This window comes from Perissodus microlepis, chromosome 23 (genome assembly GCF_051167445.1).
Source record: "Perissodus microlepis isolate ML-2025 ecotype Zambia chromosome 23, ASM5116744v1, whole genome shotgun sequence".
Classification (NCBI taxonomy): Eukaryota; Metazoa; Chordata; class Actinopteri; order Cichliformes; family Cichlidae; genus Perissodus; species Perissodus microlepis.
In genome coordinates this window covers 40,633,669-40,652,260 of record NC_140482.1, presented here as the reverse complement: position 1 = coordinate 40,652,260, position 18,592 = coordinate 40,633,669, and the positions used below count along the sequence as shown (strand labels likewise).

The 18,592-nt window shown below is 41.1% G+C and overlaps 1 protein-coding gene across 1 annotated transcript; it reads right to left on the bottom strand.

The window, feature by feature from the left end:
• Positions 1-35: 35 nt before the first annotated feature.
• On the bottom strand, positions 36-13,450 carry erich3 (glutamate-rich 3). Its single transcript, XM_084922021.1, has 14 exons — positions 13,250-13,450; positions 11,850-11,943; positions 11,633-11,758; positions 11,438-11,509; positions 11,180-11,308; positions 8,528-8,686; positions 8,052-8,252; positions 7,545-7,725; positions 7,246-7,432; positions 6,278-6,507; positions 6,049-6,189; positions 5,530-5,883; positions 4,215-4,349; positions 36-4,133 (listed from the first exon to the last, which is right to left on the bottom strand). The coding sequence occupies exons 1-14, from the start codon at positions 13,267-13,269 to the stop codon at positions 928-930; spliced, it is 5,235 nt and encodes a 1,744-aa protein (XP_084778147.1). The 5' UTR covers positions 13,270-13,450; the 3' UTR covers positions 36-927.
• Between the last annotated feature and the right edge of the window lie 5,142 nt (positions 13,451-18,592).

The window sequence follows — 18,592 nt, the reverse complement described above, 5'->3', positions numbered from 1 at the left end:
GATGATAAATCTAAATGTAAAAACATTTTTTTGTCAAAAAAAATACAAAAAACTTTGTATTTTATTTTTGTCTGATTGTTTTTATTTTTAGCTGGAAAATCACAGAAACTTTCGGTTACTGACAGATATCAAATGAAACGATTAAGCCTCACAAATCCAAGCTAGCTGTAAAAAAAGACAAAAGGGAAATGCAAATACATGTTAAACATATCAGAGGAAGTAGAGGTAGAGTTAGCAGCATTACAAACAACAACTGTGCTTACATTTGACATTTCCTAGTCACCACCAAACTAATTATCATCAGCCTAATGATGAAGATTGAGCTTTGCGTTCTTGTTGTTCTACTGTATATTCTCCTAGCTACTGCGATCCAGTAATTATGTGAGTGTGCTGACTGACTGATGATGCCATTAACAGTGTTCGATTACAGATCTCTGCTAAAGCTGCACCACTTGTATCCAGTCAATGGAAATGTAAAGAGTACCTGGGGCAAGCTAAAGACGTGGGAGTCCAACATCTATGAATTATTCAACCACGCGTGAGTGTGAGTGCGCGAGTATCTGTTTTCAGCTGATAGCTGATAGCATCTGTACACGATACCTCATATCAACCAAGAGCTCTTTGTTACCAACAAAAGGAAGAGATGATCTATTGTAAACATTTCATGCAGCAGTCAAAACTCATTATGTGGATTCTTGATGGTGAACGATGATGACGGTTTACGAGGCTGCTGTAATTTAAAAGCAGAAAGCACGAGATAGCGAGGGCTTTTGTGAAAAACTGACGAGCATGTCACATTTTGTTTGAAGCCACATGATTGTCTGTGCATCGAGAATCTGCAAACTTTTCATTTGTATAACTTGACTTTATAGGCGTCTTTGTAAAAAAGCGTCACTTTCCCTCATTGTCACTCTGACCGGAGCGGCTCTAATGCCCGCTCTCAGCACTCGCAGCAGTCAGTAAAGGATATGAACTGTGAGCAAACAACGTGTCATCCACTGAAAAGGCGCTCAGCCGGTCTTTACTGAGCGTGTGTTTGATGTCTTCGATCAGCTGCAGGTCTTTTCTGTCTCTGCTGACGCTCCTGTCTGACGCTTTGCCTTCGATCTCCTCGTTGCGCGAGTCCTCCGGGCTTCCATCGTCAGACTTCGATGTTGTAAAATCAGTTGTTTCTGTAACTTCTCGACTTTGCTCGTCTGCTTTTCCCCGTGTTTCATTGACATCTTCGGTTCCAAGTGGGCTCGTGGACTGATTACCTTCTTCAGTTTGCGGCTCTGTTACATTGAAGTTGTTATCGATAGTTTTCTCATCAGGTTGGCTCTTAGAAACACTCGCAGGTTTTTCAGTGGCTGAATGATGACTACCTGAAGTGCTTTCCACTTCAGTTTTGGAAAAAGCGTTTTCCTCATTAATTCCTTTCTCTACACTTTCTTGACCGTTACACTCTTGAAGAGATCCCATGCTTCCTTTGTGCTCTTCTGACCTCATCTTCTGCAAGGCTGCAGACTCCTCCTCACTTTGTTCAGTTTGAGGTTTTAGTATTAAGTCTTTCACTTCAGCCTTCTCCTCCACTTGCAGTTCATCTTCAGCGTCCCTGTAGGCTTTCACCTCATCTTCAGACACCCTCGCCATCTTGAGTGGACTGCCTGATCTTGGCAGCTCAGTAGATTTTGTCTCTTCTTTATTTGAGTTGGACACTGGAGTGTCAGATATCTCCTCCCTCATATCCTCCAGTGGTTCAACAAATGTCTCGAAAAACTTTGATGACTGGTGCTTGTTGACCCAGTTACTGACTAGATCTGTGCTGTCTTCCGTTGCCAAGGCCTCTGGACTTTCTCTACCAGTTGCGACAGTCTCTTTTGTATAATCAGCCTCATTGTTTTGAGGTTTGAGCAGCACACTTGCTCCTTCCTCCGAGGCCTTACTCGCATCTTCTGCGTCTACTCCATTTTCTCCGTCGGCAGCAGAGAGATCACCACCAACTGCATTTTCATCAGTCTGTGGGCATATGTCAGACTTTGTATCTTTGCTTTCTTCATCTAATTTGGAAGCCAGAACATCTAAGTCAACAGCAACCGGTGATTGTTCCTGATTCCCTGAAGAAACAGCTGCGACCTCATCCATGTTTTCCTCAGTGCTGCTCTCCTTTTTTACCAAGTCTGGCTCTTTGTTTTCATTATCACAGTCAGATTTGTTGCCATTTTGATCTTGTTCTGCTTCCTCGCTGTCTTTTCTGTCACCTAATTTAGGCTCTGCTGTCATTTCTGTACCTGCTGTCTCAGGCTGTGAGTTGCTTGGAGTTGATTCATCATTTTTTTCCACGCTGTCACCCTCAGCATCACGTTCTACCTCATCAGCCCCGGGAGCCTGATCAACCTCGTCAGCATCGTGTTTTTTAGCACCTTCTTCAGACTCCACTGCGACTTCTTTAATGTCTGCGCTCTCGTCGTCAGCAGGCCCGTCTGCTTTGCTTTCTTCATCACCCTCTTCTTTGGCTTTCAAGTCATTTTTGTCTTGTAATTGAGACTCTCCGTCGTCTTCATGATTATTGCTCTCGGCTCCAGTAGAGGTCTCCCCGTTTTCAGCATTAATTTCTTCTTTTTCACTCGTGTTACTGGTTTTTCCAGCATCTTGCTCAACACTCTCAGCCTCTGGCGTCTCATCAGCTGATTTAGTCCCATCTGCTGCTTCATTTGCACCAACGTCTGCACTTTTCTCAGCTTCTTCTGCGGTCTCAGATATTTCTTCTCCTTCTTCTACAGGTGCTTCACTTATGTCCTTTTCCTTGTCATCCTCTTCATCATTTTTGCTCTCTTTGTCTTCACTTTTCTCAGCTTTGTTCTGATTTTCTGATTTTTCTGCCTCATCATCATTTTCTTGAACAGCTGGTTTACTCTCATTGTCACCCTCACTTTTATCACCTACTTCAGATTCCTCCAGTTTGTTCTCAACACACTCACTGTTCTCATCATTTTCTGTCTTTTCTGGTTCTTCAACTTTCTCGTCATCGGCGACTTTATCCTCCTCGCTCAAAAATTTCACAGCTTCTTCTTCGTCGTCCTTTGTTTTAAAGCCATTTTCAGCACTTTCTGCTGTGTTTTCCTGCTTGTCTGTCCCTTCATCTTCCTTACTTTCCTCATTACCCTCTTCATCATTTTTAACCTTTTCATCATCATCTCTTTTCTCAGTATTTTCATCTTCTCCTTTATCAGAGGTTACATGAGTTTGTTTCTCCTCCTCTTCTTTTCCACCCTCCTCAGTTTTCTCTTTGTCTTCGTTTTCACCTGTTTCCTCAGATGCTCCAGTCCTCCTCTCCTCTCGCAGCTCGCACTGTTCGTGACTCTCATCCTCTAATATTTGTTCTTCTTTAATGTCATCTTTACTGCTTTCTTCTACTGCATTTTCCTCACCTGTATCTGCTATTTTTTCAACTGTGGTTTCTCCACTCCCACTTGGCGAGCTGCTCGAGTTCTCTGCATTGACTTCAGTTTCTGACCCTGCAGCTCTGTCCTCGCTGTCTGCCTGCTCCTCCTTTTCTGCGTCACTTACAGGTGCCTCTTCATAGCCGAGGGCCTCTTGCTCCTTTGAGGACTCTGCTTTTATCTCTATTGTTTCTCTGGCTGTCACTGCCTCTGCATTATCAGGCGCTGCTGTCTCATCAGTCTTTTTATCCGGCTCTGATACTGATGACTCATCCTCCTCACTGCTTTTTGCCCCTTGCCCGGTCTCGTCATGCTGAACGTCAGTCTCCTCAGCGGTTTTCTCCTTTCCTTCCTCTTCCTCTGCAGCCTCAGTATCAGCAGTTTCAGCTGGGGTTTCTTCAAGAGGCTCAGTTGTCTTGTCATCTTGTGTCACATTTTCTTCTTTCGAAGGATGCAAAGCTTCACCTGTTTCCTCTGATTTATCCTCCTCTTCTGCAGCCTTGTCATCTTCCTCAACCTTCTCATCTTCAGTACTGTCGCTGTTCTCCTGAGGCTCCTGCTCATCATCTCCACTCTGTTCTTTGGTTTCGGGTAAATCTTCCTGTGTCTGTGCCGCCACCACGTCACCAGTATCACTTTCTTCACATTCTGCCTCTTCTGCAATGGTCTGCTGTTGTTCTGTAGGTGTGACAAGCTTGACTGGAGCTGCATCTGCAAAATACAAAATGGACTTTGAAAATAAAGAAAAGTCTTTGTGCAGTTTATGAATTAATTCTAATAAAGATCTGATACCTTTGTTGTCCTGTTGAGGGCCTTTATGTGTGGACTCCTCCTCCTCCTCAGTGCTGGTGTCACTCAGCTCAGGCTCGGAGCTGCACTGGGACTCCTTCAGTATGGCTTCTGACAGTTTTTCTTGCACAGATTTGGCTTGAAAAATAAGGAACAGGACACTTGTGATCATCCTTCTCTGGGACATGTTAAAGCTTCAAAATTAATTTGTCTTTGATAACAACAACAATAAACACCAGTGCAGATTTATTTATCTCCTTTTTTAAGCAAACATCGTTTGTTCGAGTGCATCATAGCAATGGCACTGGACAAAAAACCCACCCCTGCTTCAAAGAGGGTCAAGGAGCAAATAAGAAGTGTCCAGAATTTTAACCTCCTAAGACCTGAACTCTTTCACGACATGCATTTTTAATTTCTCTTTGCTTTTTGGGCTGATTGGGACCTGATGAATGTAAAAACAAAAAATTACCTGATTTTTATTTTTTTACCTGATTTTGAGATCCACATATGAGGACATTCATTTAAGTTTCGACAGAATAGTAACAGTAAAATGTCCTCGTAAGTGGATATCAGGCCCTTGTAGAGCAAAATTTAGTATTTTGGTCCAGACAACCCAAAATGTGACGTCCACATATGTGGTCACAGGAGGTTAAATGACTGAGGAATTTAATGTATTTGAGTGACAGATAAATATCTCTTTAATCCTTCCAGGTGAAAACACAAAAACAGTGCGAAGTCAATGATTCTCGTCCATTTCTGCTTGTTGTGCTGTAGAACATGTGCAAAAGTAACTTACTGCCCTGAAAACATTCATTAGAAACTGCATTCGAGGTAAAAAGAAGGAAGAGAAAAACAAAGCAAATCCGCTTTTCTTTGTAGATTTCTTATGATAAATGCAAATGAATGAATATGCAGCAGCTCTTCACAGACGCATATTTTGAGCTGCTCTACAGTATGCAAATACTGGTGTTTTTTCTTCACGGCTGCTTACTTCTTCTTCGCTGATTGCAGTTTCACCCCTGGTGTTGCTTGCCTTTGTTTACTTAACTATATATTTACACATTATTTTTAGAAACCCAAACCAAGACAAAAGTATATAAAAAATGTGGATCAGATAGAAAACGAATCATTGCAATGGCACACGTGTATTTTTCCACTATTAAAGTTTTTATTTTAATCATTACACGTTGACGATATCGTAGCAGTATGACATTAAGCTATTCTGCTCTGACTGCATTACAGCGCTGTATTTAAAACATGTGACTAACTAGGTGGTCTTGAATGTTGTGTTTTTGTATATTCTTTGTTTTTTACTCACCTCTCTCCTGTTCCTCCTCCTGTTTGCCCTCCTCTACAGGCTTCTCAGCATCTTTGTCATCACTCTGTCTAGTCTCACTTCCTGAGGGGACGCTGGTGTCAGATATTTCTATCTCCGTGCTGTCCCCAGCACTGTCCATGTGCGAGTCTTTGGCCGCAGAAGACTCAGCTTCCGTGGCAACATCTTCTTCTGGATTTGGTTCATCTTTTTCCTGTGGCTGAGCGATGGTTTCCTCCTGACTGTCCTCTTTCTGTTGCTTTGCCTTATTGTCCTCGTTGGTGTCTCTTGTGGCTTCAGCATCACTCTCCTCGTGCTCGCTACCCGAGGAGCTGGAGCCTGAATGAGATCTCATGTCTGCGAGTAAGTTACACATGAACACCAATAAGTACTCTACAAGAAGGAAAATGTTTTGTTGTTCTGTAATTAAAATACTTTGTGTCTTAAAAAAAAAGATTTTAAATATTTAAACATTGTACAGGGATTTAAGCTTTATGTGTACAACTAAGGTGATTCACCCACCATCCCTGTCATCATTGTCAGTCTCAGAGGCATCCCTCTCTTTAACCTGCCTATCTGTTTCACTGGTTGGAGATGGGGATTTCTCTTCTTTTGCTTCCTCTGCAGCTCCCTCATCGTCTGCTTCAAAGTCTTCTTCATAATCTGAAGCAGAGAATTACAGATACAGACTTCGGTATGCGCGGCACACAAATCTTTAGTTTGTGCTCAGATGCACCAGTTTTTGTACCACCTCTGCCTTTTTCCTCATCGAGCGCTCTTTCTTCTTTGACTGGAGTCTCCATGTTCTGCGGTTCACTGGTTTCACCCTCCAAGTGGGAGCCAGCATCCTCCCCAGTCCTCTCCGTCTCCATCTCACCTTCATCTTTTGGGCTGTTGACTGATTCCTCTCTTCTTGTATCCTCCTTGATCCTCTTTGGTGGAGGAGTGGGCTTTTTGTCCAGTCCCATTGCTATGATGCATCTGAACAATGAGCAAGAAGTCTGTTTAAAAAGTAATTTTGTTCCTGTTTAAATAAATAAATCAATAAACCACCCAGAGAACGAGTGGGGTGCATTCAAACCACCACACTGAACACAAAGTAATCTGCCTATATTGTAGTTCATTTATATTCTAATTTCACTTTAAAATCATCAATATGCAGGGATAATCTTGTTGAACAAACTGTGTATCACAAAGTTTCTTTCCACAGAGCTTATTTTGTGGATTTATCCAAAATCCCACCGGCTTTATTTCCAGGATAACCAAGGCGGGGCTAACTTCTAAGTTGGCCTCCAAAAAGAGGTCATCCATGGGACACTCTAGCCACTGTGGACTGCTTAAATATAGAGCTACAACTAGCAGACCATTAATTTAATGTGCAATAACATTTGAAAATGATCGAAAAATGCCAATTAATTTTGCTGCCAGCCCGTTTAAAGCTCAAACACTGTCCTGTTAGACTAAATACACACTACATGGTTTGGTCTCCAGAAGACTGTAATGTTTGTTGTACTTACTTTTGAACAAAACCAGGCTCTCTGCTTTCTCTACACGCAGTTTATATGCTAAACTAAAGTGGCTGACAGAAGCTTATTATTTATTCATGAGTAAAAATGTTAAACTTTTCCTTTCACGTGTCTCCTTTTTGTTGTTCATTTTGTTTTATATTCAACCTTTTACAGTTAAGGCTCATCTTTAAAGCTTCTGTAGAGATCTCACTTGTAGCATGGAGAGGCCCCCTCGACGCCGGTGAAGCCAAAGTGCCCGTGTTTGCCGCCGAGTCGTGAGCCTTTCCTGTGTTTGAACTCGCAGCAGGAGCTCAGCCGCTCCACCTGCAGCCCATTCAGGAAGAAGGTCAAGCTGAACGGGAAGCCTCTGTGTCGACGTGAAATAAACTGGAAAGTTTCTGAAGCAGAAATGATGAGGCACAAAAAGCCATTCTGAATGGTTTGGGGTATCTGTCAGTATATATTTACATATACAAATCCAAAAAACACAACCCGATTTCACACACTGACCCCCTTCATGAAGCTTTCCCTTGTACACACACAGGTTCTCTCCTCCACAGTGCTGCTGAAACACTTTGACGTCGTCCCTCATGTCGGTCAGGTCGCTGGAAAGACGCACCGTTTTGCCAAAGTACACCATGTTGACACACACTCTGCTTTGGTGAACAGAGCTCCTCAGCAGTGGGGCGTCCTGGGTGGAAGAAGTGACACGTTTTTGGTGTGTTATTTACTGATTAAAGATATTTTACATTTATATTTGAACTTCCTGATCCAAAATCTGATGTTAGCGATACACAGAGGTGGATGAGATTTGTTTCTATATCATAAATATAATCAAGGACGCATTAATACTATTCATTTGTCAACTTTGTCATGAAGTGTCTCAGAAAATGCGTGCCAACCACAGGAAATGCTATTTGTTGTTCCCGATTTATCCAAAGGAAGTGCAGTTTAATGTTTGTTGTGGATACTTTTGTTGCCGGGGAAATAACGAGGACAGATAAAGACCTAACTCACGTCAGCTCCACTGGAGGCGGTGGTCGGGCGCAGTCTGCGGCCTCTGACAGTACTGCTGGCAGTGCCCTTTAACCCTCTCTCTTTCCTCTTCATAGCTGGAGGCACCGGAGTGACAAAGTTGTTGATAACTGGGAGGCAATAGGGCGAGATGCCATGGGAGGCCTCCACTGCAGTCAAACGTCTCCGAGGCTCTTTGTCCATCTGGTAGGAAGGTTAATGAAGTCTTTACTCTGGTTCTGCTGATACTGATGCTCTGTGATTGTGGCTTCTCTCCATGCAGTCAACTATAGGTGTGATTCTATCAATTATTTTTCATGCTAAGGCCTACATCTATATCTCTATACTTCTAATAGGTAGTTTCCAAAAATACAGTATGAAAAAAAAGAAATTGCAACTTCATATCACTTGAAAATCTAATTTGTCTACAGAGACGCTGTGACTCATATACAGGTGAGTATCTTGAGTCTCACACTCACAGTGCAGTTGAATGGCAGGTGGTTGTCATGAGAGGACTGGAGCAGTCTGTAAGGGGAGCTGTGTCTGACCGAAGCCGTGGTGCTGTTACTGTGGATTGGTTTCAAGCGCACGGGCCTCTGCATCTTCCCCGGGGCCGTGTTGGGTCGAGATGAGCTCGGCTAAAAATCGTGTTACAGACATTCAGTGTGCATTCTGCTAATTATGGGCACGATACAAGGATGCTCTGCACTGCTCCTGAACCGTCACTATGGTGCACTTTTACAGTGATGCCATACTGTGTTTCCTTTAACACAAAACGACCTCCTCATTATGTTGGTGTTTTGTGAAATGAAGCGTATTTGCTCTTCAAACTTTTCTTTCCTCGGGCTTGTCATTCGTTGCTGAATGTAAAAAGCAGTTATTTTCTAATCTAATCTTAATCTTTTAATTATATTTTATTCTTGGTAGTATAATCACATTTTTTTAAATAGGTTTTAAATTTTTTTTATTGTTAGTGATCTTTAACGTCTCCCACTACTTTTAAAAACTGCAAACTTCTTAATAAATTCACAAGAAATCATGATGACAATAAACGTATTCAAAATGCATATTAGCTATCTTCTTATCATTTCCCAACAAATCCGCATCGATGTATATCAGGCAAGGCTCAGCTGTGATTAGCATGTGCTTTTTGTTGAGTTAAGGTGGGGGGGGGGGGTCAAAGACAGGAGCGATCATCGCGATCAAAGACAGGATTACTGGCTCTATTTATTCTGGCATCAAGGTGTGTGACTTTTTATGTTTCAAAGATAACACACAGCTAATCCCAGCACTTCACTCTGCACACTCTCGTCTGCGCACAAAACAAACAGCTGAAGCTGGAACTCTTCATACTAAAATGGCAGTGTCGATATAAACATGGCAACTATCAGGATGCACAGGTTATAACATACATTATAGCAGTTTCTCACCTGGACATCATCTCCTTACCTGCAGGTCAGATTTTCCATGTTTGCTCAGGTAACATTATTCGTGTTACAAAGAATGCAAATTTTTCTGCCCCTCTATAAGATGACAATTAAGAAACAAAACAAAACAGCTGACTAACTAATTGACTAAATGCAAGTTCTTCAATGAAATAATCAGTTATACATTTTGGAAAATGCAAGATGTTTGCTTCTTAAGAGTTAGACTAGAATCTAAGGACATAATAAAAATATAATCCAAGCCTTAAAAGGAGGTGACCTGAGATGAACAACGGGACATACTAACCTGTATGTTTCTTTATTTCCTACAAAATACACCAAAATGCAGAAGCAGTGTGTGAAACACGCCATGATTCAACGACCTTTAGCAGCAATAACTTGAAGTGTACCGTTTCCAATCTCTCACATCGCTGGGGAGTAATTTCGGCCCGCTCTTCTGTACAGTGTTGCTTCAGTTCACTGAGTTTTGCAGGCATTTGTTTAAATGCAGCTCTCTTCAGGTCCCTCTATAGTATTTCAGTCGGGTTGCAGTCTGGACTTTGGGCTGTTGCACCACCTTGATTTTCTTGTTCAGTCACGCTCTTGTAGGTTTGCTGCTGTTCTTGGCCTCAGTGTCGCGTTTCATGGCACAGTTTGGTTCAAGCTTCTGTTGTTGGACAGATGGACTCACATTTGTAACTCTAGAATATTTGTACTGGTATAAAGGGAGCAACGACTGGAGGTGCCTGTGGCTGCAGAACAAGCCCAAACCCAACTCCACAAATGTGCTTGACTGTTAACACGAGGTATCTGTGGTGATATTCTTTGTTTGGTGCTGAGCATTATGGCCAAACATCTTCACTTTGGTGTCATCTGTCCAAAGGATGTTTTCCACGTGTGAATGATCTTTCTCACTGTAGAATGATGGACTTCAAATTATTTGAAACTCGACTTATACTCATTGCTGATGTCCTCCTCCCTTGGCTTTGTGTTAACACGCACCTGAAGGCTTCACACCAGCAAACTGCCAAAACTTCTGCTTTTTTTACAGATGCTCACACTTGCTGATGATGAGTTAATTGCATTTGATAGGCAGCACCTGTCTGCTACTTAGCCTCCCATGGAAGGAGTAACAGTGTAGTTGATACACTGATTCTGTTTTATGGCTTCATTTTTGTTAAATATATGAGGACAATGTGCTGCTTTTCATCAGAGGTTGTTTTTCAAGTGACTTTTTATTCTGTTTTATGTGCATAAAACCTTAATAGAATAGAAAGGGTGTGCTTTCTTATCTTATCTTATCTATATGTCTGTATCTATATCTATCTAACGTCTGTTATAAAGTCAGTACTTGCATATACAAAAGAACACTGATTTCTTATATATTTATTGCACTAAATGAATGTATTATTTATCAGAGCAGTTCTGTTCCCAGTTTCAGTGTACACTACTGGAAATGCAGTTTCATCTATTTCTACAAATAAATACATAAATAATCTCCAATCGTCTCTCCCACTTACACTGACGAGCTTAAAATTTCTTCTTCAACAAAAGGTTGCTGCTTTGAACTCATACATAATTCTTGTAAAACCATCAGTGTAATTTTTATCATTGTATCATGTTTAAAGACACTAATCTACTTTGTATGATTAATTAAACAGTCACACTTTAAACAATAAACACTGAAGCAGTAGATTTAATACCCACCGACTCAGAGGAGTCAGAGTGCTCCCCCTCGGGCCCAGAGTGCTGTTTCCGGATGCCCCTGGCACCCTCGGGAGGGTGTGGAGACAGGATGTGGACAATGCCTTCCTCATACCTTTTAGAGCGCTCCACCTGCCAAACAACACCATTCATTATTATATAGTATGTAGTGATATATGAGAAGTTTAGAGATTTTCCAGTATAAATTAGGAATCCTACAAAATAAGGCAGCAAAGCAGTGTTTATATGTTAAAGACGTACCTTGATCTTGTGCACTCTTTCCCTCCTTGCAAACTCCTCCAGTTTTCTTTTGATCTCGATTTGGTGGAGACGCTGTGTGGGTGGGAAAAAGGACAAAGTATCAGGATTTATTGCATAAGGAAAATTACACAGATTACATGACAGTGTTTTTCTTTTTCCTTTGACTTTGTCTCATTTACACCGTGTTCTTCCCACCTCCATCTCTAGCACCTTGTGGAAAATAGCCTGTGCCAGACATTCTCGAACGTGTCTCTGGTGCGCTCTCTGGATCAGCTTGTGTCTGTACTCCTTGTCCGGGACAATGCGCCCACTCCTGGTGATCTAATAACAACAATAATATCAACAAAATTCAATCCGTCGATCGATATTTTTAACTGAATTTCATAATTTTGCTTTAAAAACCTAAACGCACCAGTCCTGCTCTCTGCAGGTGTCTCCTGATCCGAGTGTTGCTAAAGTATCCAGCAAGATGTTTGTCTGTGAGGCTGTTGTAGGTCGAAAGAAGTCTGCAGAGACAAAAACACAAGTATTTAATCCCAGTCAGCACTAAACAGCCACAGTTCAGGTGAGGGGGAACGTGTAAGCCGTGTGTTGATTAAAGCTATCGGAAAACCGGAACCCTAATCAAATGCTTTACTGGGGCACAGCGCCGTGTTTGTTTGTTGGCAGTTGTTCTCTTGTCCTCATTAACGAGACATCAGCTCGTCCCCAGAGCGGCCTGTGTGAAAGCAGTATTTTTTTTCCAATACAGATTTGATTTCCACCGGCATTTGTGTACGACACAACAGGATCTTACAATTATAGAGTCTGTTACAGGTGTCTGATTACCTACAGGAATGAGAGGGAACGGCACACTTAGCCCGGGCTGCCTCCTCTTTGTGCACTGGGCTTGTTTGTTTCTGGTGCCCTGGATCACAGCACTGCATTTAAAACTGTCATTCTAGACATGAGTTTTTTATGAGCAGGTGAAGTGGAGGCACATGGCTGCAAAGCAGTTAAGAGGTATCCTACTTGTCATGACAGAACTTGATGAGCTCTTATTTGTCTTTACAAATAAGGAATAAGGAGTCAAGCACTTTAAAAAAATAGTTTATGTTACAGTATGAAGGTATCCTGTAGACCAAAATCATACTGCGTGCATTCTCTTATATACCAGTATGGAGAAAAATGCAGCAGCACAGAGAATCTCACCTGTGTGTGTGCACGTCTTATCCTTGTTAGACTGTTTTTAACACTTATTTATACACACACTATTTAAACTTGTATTTCCTTAACTTAAAGTCTACGTTAAAACCACTGAGAGTGTTTTCCTCTGAAATGTGGTGCATTAAAAGTAGCATTAGATGGAAAACCTCAAATCTGAATTCATGGTGAAACTTCTGTTTCAGCTTCTTTCTGGTTCTAGTGTCACTTCTTGTTCATAATAAAGTGTGTAGCAAAGCTGCCTATGAAGTTTTCTTTGAATCATTTATGGGTTTGAGTGGACCCATTAGCACACACAATTAATAACATTTGCCTCATTGGTGACTATATTGACAGACACTGTGGGTGACTCACAACCACTTTTAAACTGTTTTTATAAGCAGGGCAGGCATAGTTTAATAATTAAATGGGCTTTCTTGCTATTATGCAGCTAGATCTTTAATATTATCATGAAGTCAATTTCCAGCTTTTCAAGCAGTTGAAAAACATGAAAAGAAATGGGCTGAGGTTAACTGGCGTAAAGCCTCCGAGGGGGGGAATCAAAACTCATGCAGCTTTAACCAAGCGACTCTCTCCTCTTTGAATAAAAAACACATAAATTGCTCTTACCCTGAGTTGAGGTGACTCATGGCTTTCAGTCTGCCGTCTCTTTAAAATCCCCCCCAGCGTCTGAGATATGAAGGCAGGGCACTCGGTGCTCGTTGGAAGACGTTCAGGTTTACGTGATGTCAGAACAGACGGGAGTTGTTATAAAGTGAGGAAGGTAAATTTTGAGCGGAGTCGGACTGAAGCTGCACTTCTCCCACAGCGGAACTGATGACAGTCCCTGGTTGCCATGGCGAATCACGTGACGAGTCTGCCGACAGGGCTGGTTTCCACTTACAGATTCCCACTGACACACGCACACGTCCGTCCCAAACTAATGATTTATATACATCTGTCACTTTTTCATTAAGAGCACCAACTACTTCTGTCGATTAGCTTCCTTAATTTGTTTACTTATTTATTTTTTTTATTGTAACCTTAAATGATGAGAGAACGCAAAATAAGAAGCAGTTAGTTATCTGTTGTTGTTATTAATGCCACTGTTTAATTGTTATGTTGTACAGCACTTTGGTCAACGCCCTGTTGTTATTAAATGTGCTTTATAAATGAATAAATAAATAAAAAAAAAATAGTTACAAGTTTCACATTGAAAATCTTGTTTAAGCACATTTGCAAATATATGTTTTGACAAATGGACAAAAGCCCTTTTGAGACATAAAATATATGATTATAAGTGATAGATATTCTAATAGCAGGAAAAGCTTCAATGTGAAGCAAAGCTTAACTTTTTTGTGCAAAGTTATCTTACTAATGCAGTGAAGTGGAATATACAAACCTATCAAATTGATATAAATATGCTCTTTTATTGCATAGAATGAGATTTAAGAACCATGTTTGACTATGTACTAAATAAGTAATGTACTTATTTTTTAATATATCTACCTACCTTTTATCTGTGTATGTACTTTGTAGTGCTTTTCAACTTGTAAAGCACTTTTTAAAGCTGAAAGTACAGACAGAGGGTTTAAGTCTTATTTCTCTATGTTTTAAAAACTTGTAATACAACTTATATCCTATAATAAAAAAACTGTTCTCATGTGAATGCCAGGTTTTAAATTATTTTAATACAGCTTTAGATGAAGAATTTGTATGTGCACAGAAGCAGTGTGTGAAAAACCGAGTACACCTGAAGCACCTTCAGAAGCAATAATTGTTTTCTGTGTTTGCAAGTATATTTATGCACAGCTGTCTTAAGGTCTCATCACAGCATTAAAGTCGTGCTGAGGTCTGAACTTTGACTGGGCCGTTGCAACAACTTGATCCTTTCCTGTTTCAGTCAGCCTCTTATAGATTTGTTGTTGTTCTTAAGATCATCGTCCTGATGAATGATCTGGTTTGGTCCGAGTTTTGGCTGTTGGACAGACGGCCTCACATTTGACTCCAAAATACTTTGGTAGCAGAGGAAAAAAGCCAAACTTGGTCAGTCTTTTCAAATAGGCCTGTTATGAACTTTAACATTTACTGAGGCCTCCAGAGCCTTAGATATAACTCTCGGGCTTCTCGGTGTTCTGTGTTTTTGTTCATCTGAGGTTTTGTTTAACTTTTTGTTTAACTTTAAGACCTGTTTTTGTCCTGATACCAAAAACCTTACTGAGTGAGGGCATACGTGATTAACTGTAACTTTTTCTTATAAGGTACAAGTTGTATTGCAAGTTTTCATTAGTAACTAAGTATTTATAATGACTCAACTTTTGGCCCATAATGTTACAAAAGTTGAAGAAACTTTATTATAACATTTGTCTATTTGTAAGACAATCATGTTGTCATAACTTGATGAATAAATGTAATGAATCAGCTGTGTTGTTCTCTCTACAATGAAGATCAAATATTAAAATCTGAAGAACCTCTAGCATCTTATGTAATGTTGCTTTACAGCCCATGGCTCTCTTATATTTCTGCATAACTGCTTTTGAAATTCACAGCTGTAATATTGGATCTTTATATTTAATAAAAACATGAAGAAATCTAATATTTTTGTGTCATTTGTTTAAAGGGTCCCTCTCTAGCTGTTGTTGGGACTGTTAAAATCACACAGTGTTTTAGGTTTAGCTTTCTATTCAGAACTAAAATAAGCAAATCTTTAAACACCACTATATCATTTCAAAAACAATCTGTTTAGATTGCAACAAATAAACAAACAAACATAGAAAAGGAGTTAAGTTAATGGAGTTAAGTAGTGGGGTTAATATTAAAAGTTATTAAAACACAATATATTTATGCTCACAATGTGATGCTACTAGCGAGCATTGTCAGTGTCCCTGGGAATCTAAAATGGTGAGTGTAGCACAGTCCTGCTGCTGTGGAAATTCCCTGAGTGGAAGCTACAGTGGCGTGAAAATCAGTGCTGATTCTTAGTGATGGCTGAATATGTGAGCTGTACTAAACCTGTAGATCAGAACAATCACTGGTCCAGTGGCAAAACCATCACTTTCCACCACCATCAATAAATCCACAGTGGGACTGGAGTGTGGTCAGTAGGTCCTCTGTGGCCCTCTTGTGGAAATGTGAACAACTGTTGTAATTATGTTTTTTTTTTAAAAAAAACATTATTATTATTATTATTATTATTATTTTACCACAATGCACCATAATTTTTATATTGATGTAGTAGCATGTTTCAGGTCTGAAGGCAGCGCTTCATTAAACGTTTGAGCAAATATAAACGGTATATTTGCTCAAATGTTTATCTTCCGTATTACTGATTAATTAAGTGTTGCATCAGTGCTCGTTGCTTCTTATCCTCCAGCGTCTAATTACTTTGTTATTGTATGACACATAATGTCAGACATCACTCTGAGTTCTCTGAAAAAGCTCAATTTCATAATCACTTGATGGCTTGTCAATTCCAGGGTTAGCCAGGGAGGGGAGCCATGCTACTATCTGGCTCACAAGAGAGGATCAATCTGTGCTTTTGTACTCAGCTGCTCTACACGGTTCAAATATTCAACAGGAGATACAAACATGCAACCTGTAAATAGATCAAGGCACTGTGTGTACAGGAGGGTCAGTGGTCAGAATTGATGCTGTTGCTGAACAGCATCCCCCTTTTTTCTTGGAGATTTTCTTGTCAGCATCCTTCTACAAGTAAAGACGTTCAGCAGGGTCTTTAATGTCCTGCCTGAGAGAAGAACCACAGTATGTTTAAGCATCAGAAACTGTATTTCAACATGCCATACCTGCACACCATCTGTAATGCTCCCTGGTTAAGAATTGGGGGACTTATAAACCAATTTTTTTTCACGTATATTTGATAAATTCAGCTTGATAAGCTGATGATTAATGAGCAGAACTGCAGTGTGTGACTGTTCACAAATATTATCCTGAAGCAAAGTTAACCGCACATGTAACAAATAATCTTTTCTGGCACAGATTCACTAAAGTACTGGAAACATTTCTGAGATTTTGGCCCATATTGACATGATAGCATCACACAATTGCTGCAGATTTGTTGGCTGCACATCGGTGATTTGAATCTCCCTTTCCACCTCATCTCAAAGGTGTTCTACTGGATTGAGATCTGGTGACTGTGGAGGCCTTTGTGAATTCATTGTCATGTTATGGAAACCAGTTTGAGATGATGTAAGCTTTGTGACATGGTGTGTTATCCTGCTGGAAGCAGCCATCAGAAGGTGGGTACACTGTGGTCATAAAGGAATGGACATGTTGTATATATAATGGCAGCTTTTGCTGTTTAAAACATGCTCGGTTGGTATGAAGGGGCCCAAAGTGTGCCAAGAAAAGCTCTCCTTCATCATTACACCACCATCCATGCTTTCATGGTGTTTACACCAAATTCTTAAACTACCATTCAAAGGAAATTTAAATAAAATCAAGACTAATCAGATTGACAACATTTTTACAGTCTTCCTGCAAAAAACTGTGGCCTGAGTTTCCTGTTCTTCTGCTGCTGTAGCTCCACGTGATGTTCACTCAGAGATGCTCCTCTGCATACCTTGGTTGCAGCGAGTGGTTCCCTTCAGCTCGAGGCAGTCTAGCCATTCTCCTCTGACCTCTTGTATCAACACGACCTTTTCTCCCAGAGAGCTGCCACTCACTGATGATTTTTTTCTGTTTTCGACTGTTCTCTGTAAACCCTGGAGCTGGCTGTGTGTGAGAAAACTCCATTAAATCAGCAGCTCATCTGGCACCAACAACCATGCCACATTCAGAGTCACTTTAATGTCCTTTCTTCTCCACCCTCATGGCCGGTTTGAACTTCAGCAAGTTGTTTGCACCATGTCTGCACACCTAAATGCGTTGAGTTGCTGCTAGGTGATTGGCTGATTAGATATTTGCTGTACCTGTGCAGACAGTGCACACATCTATCGACCTTTTTCTCTAGACAGGCAGATAGATCATTGTTCTCGTTAAAGATACAGTTTTGTATACAAAAAAATTAAAAAAACAGGGACTGAAGTTGAAAGGAATGACATGCTCATTTGTCATCGGTCATCAGAGCCGCATGAGAAGCATCCTTTGTGGAACTTCATCAATAACCTTTCTACGTACAGATGTACACTAAAGGTGAACGAGCCGGGCAGGTGAGTTTCCTGTTTGAACTTTCAGTACCTGTCAAGCTGCTGGGATTAAGATGGCTCTGCCTTCACGCTCACAATAAACACAGTAATCACGGCAGACATTTCACCAGCACTAAATACCTAATACACAACGCAGGTCTTAAAATAACAATTAGCGTGGAAATGGAAGAGGGGTGATTATAAATTCCATTCAGGAAAGGGTCTTGGCTGTAAGCTGGGAGGTGGCAGGGAGATCTCGGGGAGTCATGCGGTTCAGAAATGGGGGGGTGGGGGGGGGAGCAGTTTTTGCAATCAGCATTAAATAGAACAGTTTTGTGCCTGTGTGATTGTGAAGTGGGCCATTACTCGTTGATAAGAGCACTTTTTCCTTGTGTCGCTCTGATTGGGCTGAGCATGCTGCTCCCTCGCACATGCTGTCCCAATGCAATCAGGCCCCTCTTTCACTGCACTGCCATTTTCACCGCTGTGATTTCCACCCAATCCCTCCTTCGCCTCCCCCCCCCCTCCCCACCTAATGCAACCACACTCCTCCACCCCCCCAAGCCACCTCCCACCCTCCAGCACCCCATCTCCCCCTTCAGATTCAATGAGTACCCATTTACAGCAAGGAGAAAAGGTCATGCCAAACTCGTTGTGTCAATTGTAAACCACCCCAATTTGGACTGATTTCAATGAAATAAACGAGTAGTTGCAGCTCTAAAGAAAGCAAAGGTCCATGTGGAAGTAGCCAATTAGGAGAGTTTCTTAGAGAGACTGGTCAGGGTCAAACGCTCAGTGCTTCACTGGTTGAGACTCTTCCACATTCCTC

Excerpts from the sequence above, each read along its gene's own strand:
- erich3 (XM_084922021.1), bottom strand. The coding sequence starts at position 13,269 with ATGAGTCACCTCAACTCAGG. Across the intron at positions 11,944-13,249 it reads ATGAGTCACCTCAACTCAGG|ACTTCTTTCGACCTACAACA; the intron begins GTAAGAGCAATT and ends TTGTCTCTGCAG. Across the intron at positions 5,884-6,048 it reads TGACAATGATGACAGGGATG|ACATGAGATCTCATTCAGGC; the intron begins GTGGGTGAATCA and ends ACTTACTCGCAG.